A 6,984-nucleotide genomic window follows, 5' to 3' on the forward strand; every position below is an offset into this window, starting at 1 on the left:
CCTCCCCCCATAATGAGCCAAAAACCCAGAGGACTCCGCGGGGGAGGAACAGTGGACGATCAGGAGACGAGACAAACACTAAAACCCTCTTTCCACTGGCTGCCAGGATCCAGGACACGAACCAAGGAATAAAACTAACAGACAGACAGATTATAATTGAGGCAAGGAGGGAAAACAACAGATGAAAGGAATGACTAATTAAGGGAGAGCAAACAGGCCAGATCATGACACATTGTTCTTTAGATGACATCTGAGTCTAGAATACTGTGACATCCGACAGCTGCCAGCTGTCTGAGATGTTATCCTCCAGGGAATAATCTTTCTCTTTGCACAGTGTTGTGCTTCAGATGGTTTGGGGATTATCTTATGACTCTCCCCAGGTTGATGGGCACCGGCAGCTGCTGCTGCCTTTCACACACCTGTATGCAGCAAACTGGTCAAACTGCTGCTTTCATAGAGCTGCTTTATCTGATAAACTGCGAAAGTATTTTCTCTAAACACAACGTACCAGTGAACAACACTCCAAGATAAAAACTGGTTCACCCTATAGGCAGAATGCCCAAACCAAAGCTGAGGGGTTATTTATAGAGGTCAACTAGTTTAAAAGAAGGTTAAAGGAAGCCATCTTTGTTAAAAGAGAACAGCCATCACTGAACAGAGGGGATAGATTCCAAGCATTAACAACTCTGTCTTGAAACTCATTCCAAAGAAAGTACACAAGCAGTCTCACCATTATACAAATGGCCAAACACAAAACTGATGCAAAACAACAGATTCCAACAACCCTGGAGAACGATGGCACCGTCACAGATTTGCATTTTACTTGGTATGTGCTCAGAAGGAGGGACCTGCAGGTGCTCAAATATCAGCACTCCAATTACAGGTTGCTCTGTAGAATGGAAAAAGATTGGTTAATAGGCTGACAAAGAAAGTGAGCAAAAAATCAGGCTGCTTTCTATTTAAAACCGTTTTTATTCTGAGCTTTAGGCTGTTTATGTGAATCTTAGGCAGCAGGGCTTAGCTGTGACTGTAGCTCCGCCCATTACGATGGCATCGCTCTGTGACCTCTGTCATCTGTGTGAAAGAAGGGTGCACTCTTCTGATTTGTTGCTTTTATGTCTCCACCAAACATTACATCTGAGTGAAAGAATGTGATTTGACGGGCTGTAGAAGGATTAGCTGATAAACTCAGCTCTGGTTATGAAGCCTTGAAAAATGGAGTCTGACAGTGAAAATATCTCAATGTTTTTCTTTTATTCTTTAACCAATAGAAATAAAATGAGAATTGGTTAAAAAAAAAGAATTAAAAAAATAAAGGAAAAATTCCAGAATCGTGTCTTCTTCTTCTTCTACACTGAATTCAGTAGGAAGACGCCTGCAGCAGAAATCAGAACTATGTCTTGGAGTGAATGACCACTTGGGGGTGGGGGTTCAAGGGGCCAAGCAGAAATAAAAAAAAGAAACCCAGAAGCACTGATTAAGCAGTACTCTATGTGCCACAGAAAGGTCAAAGGTCAGTATCAGTAGTATTAAGGAGAAAAACACAGCTAAACAGATAATGGATTTATGACCTCAAAAGCTAATATTTCTCCTGTATTAGAATCTCCTTGTCTTCATCTTTTATTCCTTCCATGAATCTCTCACATTTTTTCTATTATTTTCCAACTCCCTTTTTAAGAAAGCTGACAAAACTTGTGAAAACTGTCTTTGCTAAAAAAACACTTGAATATTAGTTTCAGGTTAAGTTGGTTTATTCTTAAAAGTTTATGAGTTTAAGAAAATAAAAACGTGCCCTGGAAAGCCAAAAAAAAAAAATCCTTGAAAGCACTTGAATTGTTAAATTTTGTTTGCGATGGATGGGTTATGGTTTTCCTGTTTCCTGTATAGTTGAATCTACCCACAATGCCATGGCCTGAAAGCCATCCTCCCGGAAATTTGTATTTTCCCAAAAAACAAACAATCTGGTTTGTGTTAGAGGTTGGTGACTTTTGGCTTTTGATTTCTTTTTTTTTTCTGTGGATTGCGACTTGTGTACATCCTAACATTGGAGGTCAACAAGCTGAATGCTGGTGAAGAGTCTCAGTCATCCAGGTCATAGTCATTTGAAAAAAGTAAAAACAAATCCACTGGACTTTGAAGACGTTTCAATAACTAAATGACGGCCTACTCCCAAGGGCCGGACCCATTATTCCAGTTCAATTTACATGTTTTCTAAGCCAAAACAAGACTTTGTTTTGGTCTACTCTATTAAGCCTCGAACTCAACCCTAATTCTGATATTTTGAATTGAAAAAGCTTCCTGGATGGGAAGCGCAACGTCTTCAGATTTGGAAACAAAGTCCAATGGATAATTTTTTAACTTTTTTGGAATTAACAAGCTGAGGTTTATGGCTATCAATAGGCTAACAATATTACAGATATCAACATTGCTAATTCACCATTTTTCATTCAATTCGGATCCAGGTGCTTCTATGCCATCCATTTTTTTAAATAAAATTTGCACTGTATCAAATTTATTTATTGCTAAATGATAAGCTGCTGCATTTGATCTTTGAATTTGAAGACATTTGTCTTGGAAAACCCTTGACAGCTCCCTAAATTTGAAGCTTAATGAAGTATGACAACCCTACAAAGGGGACTCCAGCTTAAGCCTCCCTCCAGGATGGAGTCGCATCAAAACAGAACAAGGCCTGATGGAGCTAGTATGAAGAGAGAAAAACAAAGAGAACATAAAGTTAAAGTAACAATGACTGAAATATTCAAATATAAGTAGAAGGAGAATGGGTGAGGGAAAATAGTCTTTGTGTCTTCCGACAGCCTAAGCCTATAGCAGCATAACTCAGGAAAAGCTGAGTCACTCCTGCTGCATCAAAAAAGAGTTTTATGGTTTGTTCAGACTGAATCAACATATGAACTACACGTGTTTGATTACAAGGTAGAGACCTGCCAGGAAAAAATATATTTCACTTACTTGCAGTTTCAACCTTAAAAAACTTTATTTTCACTTCAAGTTGTAATGAACTGTAACGGGCCAGCTTCAGAGAGCTTCCCCAGCGGTTGAGAATCCCAGAGCTGCCTCCCGCCAGTATGCTGGAGGTCTGCCGCTCTGAATAAGGAAACAATATTTTTCTATGATCATAATCTTTAAGAACTGACTGCAAAGATTATGTTTTGAGGTGGAATTTCGAACTTAAAAAGGTCAAATTAGACATAAGATCTGCCTCCCATCTAGTTGTAGGATCATCGGTAAACATGCTGGGAGTAAAGTGCTCTATTATAAACTTACGGATCAATCAGATGTCAAATGATTAGGGCTTTATGTGATAGCCACATCGAAATATACTAGTAACTCAGTTGTAAAAGTTATTTTGGTAGAGATTCATCTCGGATTCTGGATCATTGATCAGGCTGCAGCATTAAATAACCTTTATTGCTTTAGGCAGACTATATTCTCTCAGCTGTGACTTTTTATTCAGAAATAACCTGCATAAAACCATAAGCTGCAGCTTTAATAGATTCTACTAAATCTGACTGAAAAAGCCCCAAATGACACTAAGCTCAATAATATTTAAATGGCATGAAACGTTTATTTGAAATCTGTCAGCATCTGCAGGTTGTGGGAGATAGATTCCCCTTTATGCCCCACATCTCTAAAGAAAAAATTCCCAGCTCAATTAAATGCTTAATATTTCCCTAATATGATTATAATTTGAGAAAGCCATCTTTATAAAAAAAAAAAAAAAAAAAAATCTAATTTCCTGAGAGCCACAACAATCTTGCACTCTAACATCTTTTAATATACCTGCTGTTCGTCTCGAGAGCAATATAGTCTGATCTCACCAGGAAGAACTTTCCCTGTTAATGTGTGAACTCGCCCACGTCCAATTTATTTTTACACACATTTAAAAATGTACATGTTTGCCTAACGTTCTGTACAAAGGTTAGAAAAAATTATAGCTGCAAACTGAGATAAACACTGTTAAAGTAGAGCAGAGACATTAAAAAGAGCTGAAACTTGGCTTAAAACCAGTAGAATTACTTTAAGAGACGTAAAAGGCAGCAATACCACAGATTTAACAAAAGATTACAAAATATGAAGATCTTTAAGCTCTCATTTTGAATATTTTTATTCATCTTTTTGATTTTTCAAAAGTTAATGCCAAAAAATTCTGTGTGTAGATAGATAATTAAATTGATTGAAATACTCTTCAAATGGTATTGGAGCTTTTCTATCTGCACTACTCTGCTTTAAAATGTAATTGAACAAAACCTGAGGTACTCTACCATCATGGAGAAAGGACTGCAGGTGAGGACACTCTCCGCTCCAGCACTGGAGAAAACTTACATCACTGGTAAATAGTGATTGATCTGATGATCGAGCTGATCTGATGGGAATCTGTGATGTACACTAACAGTTTAAATCTACCTCCCTGACATTTCCTCTTCAGCATGAAAACGAAGCACAGCACAAAAAGCTTGTCCTTGTGTCATATAACGATGGATCTGTAGCTAAATTTTTATTTAGATAAATTATTGAAACTGGCAAAACCTGTATTGCTTAAAAATATGTGAATCCTTAGTTAAAAGTACATCTAATGACATGGAGAGTAATGAGTATTTGCTATCCATCATCTACAGCCTCCTCTAGTAAAGGACACCATTTCTGACCCTTTCACCATGTCAGGGTAATTTAAAGACATTCTGCCGCCCACTAGTTGGTTCACAGACTAACTTTTAGTGATAACTTGACTCAGGAAAACCTTTATCTGGCTTTCTGAAACCAAACTCCAGACTGTGCATCTGAATCACATGCTGTTTATGTGGTACACCTATGTTCTTTTAGTTTATCTGTGGTGCTCAGATGTCCTGAAGTATCACCATCCAAATGTTTCCAATTTCACTTCTGTGTCCATCATATGTTGTTTGAAGGATAATTTTGGTATATTTGCTTAAAGGTATAGTGGAGGATTTTCTATTTTTATTTAAAAGACCCGCCCTCTCCACTTAAAAAAATGCACATGCACAACCCTGAGTTTGCCCCCCGAGAGAGAACATTTACTAAACACGTGCGAGAGCGTGCAGGAGCCTGTTTCTCCTCATGCACGCTCCGTTTAAAAGTTGCTGTTTGCATCGCAAATACAAGAATACTTTCTAAGAAGATTTGCAATTTTCCCAGTATATCAGACTCACTACTGGTAAGTGAAAATGGGTGTGAGGACGGACTTAGGTAAACATATCACCAGATTGACTGACAATTAGGTGATCCACTTATTTTTATGGTCCACCCGCAAAAAGAACATCCTCCATTATACCTTTAATTAATTGGTAGTTTTATTTTTGAAACATGACTCATTCTGTCCCCCTTCACCTTTCCCCCACAGATCTTCTAGGAGTCTATCCTGCATCTCCTCTCCCTGAGGAAGCCATGTCTGCAGCTCAGACCCAGAAGGAGAGCAGCGAGGCCGGCTGGGGATGCCTGGAGTCTCTGGGTCTCAGTCAGAGGGAGCTGGTTCTGGCTGAGGCCCTGCAGATGGAGTACGATGCTCTCTCTAGACACAAGCAGGACAAGAGTGGGACCGGAACCAGCCACACAGACCCTGGAGCTCCCAGCCAGACCAGCTCAAAGACTCCATATCCGTCTGTTGATCAAACCCGACCCATACCCGCCCAGAACCTCCCTGACCCCTCAGAAGGGAACCTGCTGCTGGATCTCTCCGGATCAGATTCCTCACTGAACCAGCAGGGAGGGTCCCAGTTTCCACTGCCCCTCCCACCCAGGCCCCTTCCTTCTCAAGGGGTGTTCATAAAAGAATCCCCCTACATCCTGGACCGTCCTGAAGTCAGTAAGTTCCGGGACTTATCTGGTTCCAACCCGGGGGACTCTTTTGGACCCGGCTTAGGGTTTCTCTCTAAAGGCTCTATGCTCCCTGACGACGTCCCCCCCGCCATCCCACCCAGACACCCCCTGCCTCCTCCGTCAGGGTCAGAGATCCCCCTCTTGCCCCCCAGACCATCCACAACCCCTCGAGATGTGAACCTGTTCCAGCCAGATGTGGACCAGTTAAAAATGACCCCCGCAGAGCTAAACTATGACATCATCAACGACTCACTATCCAGACTCAATGAGGGCAGACCAGCACCTCCGGCTCGGCGTCCCAACGGGGACCAAGCGGGGAAGCCTGTGGCCCGCAGTAAGACCCTCCCCCCACAGGTGCCTCCTAGAACCTACATACCTGCACCTAAGAGCTGCAAGAACCATCGGAGGGTTTCAGCAGACCCGGTAAGACCCCGACAGCCACTCAGCCTGCGCCCAGTCCAGTTTTTAAAATGGTTCTCCTTGTTTAAAGCTGCAGAAGCAGAAGCTGTTCTGCCTGCAGCTGATCTGAAGGTAATGATTACCAAATAATGGAATAAACTCTACTTTCTGTTTATATGGACTAAAAAGGGAAAACAAAATCTGGGTTAATTCTTCCTTTGATCTCTGGTTTAAGGCTGCAGCTGCTTCTTGTATTAACTGGACTCAGGTTTGTTCTTGTTCCTTTGTATTTCTGAGAAAACCTGCTGTTTTCTGCCAGGTCGTTGTTGGAGACTTCCACCTTCAGTTAAAGACCAGTTGTACCAGTTTATCCAGCAGAATCACAGCAGCGTCCTTGCAGAACGAATTTTCATTAAACTTTCATCTGAGGTTTGTGTTCTGTTAAAGCCCTGAACACATAGATTTTCTATCAGTCGTACGATATTGTGGTGTTTAGCACTCATTGAGAGTCGCTAAAACTCAAAATGAGTAGGGGCATACAGAGCAGGTAAGGGGAGTGCATCACTCTTCTGTCTTAATGGAAAAAGGAAAACAAAAACTTCAATAAACTTCCCAGATCTCTCTGAGAATTACTTTTTACTGCCTCAGTCAGCATATAAACCATCACTCAGTGTTTATTGCTGTGTTTTCTTTTCTTTAGACGTAGATGTCGTGTTTTTAATTTGAACA

At 40.8% G+C, this 6,984-nt stretch overlaps 1 protein-coding gene across 2 annotated transcripts in view; it reads left to right on the plus strand.

Moving 5' to 3' along the window:
- pik3c2b (phosphatidylinositol-4-phosphate 3-kinase catalytic subunit type 2 beta) overlaps positions 1-6,984 on the plus strand; it is a 41,227-nt gene that overhangs the window by 9,003 nt on the left and 25,240 nt on the right. For both annotated transcript variants that reach the window (XM_015401240.1, XM_015401248.1), the window contains exon 2: positions 5,381-6,279. In XM_015401240.1, the coding sequence (XP_015256726.1) occupies positions 5,425-6,279 (855 nt within the window). In that variant the 5' untranslated portion in view covers positions 5,381-5,424. The remainder of the gene's footprint in view (positions 1-5,380; positions 6,280-6,984) is intronic.

This window comes from Cyprinodon variegatus, unplaced genomic scaffold (genome assembly GCF_000732505.1).
Source record: "Cyprinodon variegatus isolate N-32 unplaced genomic scaffold, C_variegatus-1.0 Scaffold31, whole genome shotgun sequence".
Taxonomy (NCBI): domain Eukaryota; kingdom Metazoa; phylum Chordata; class Actinopteri; order Cyprinodontiformes; family Cyprinodontidae; genus Cyprinodon; species Cyprinodon variegatus.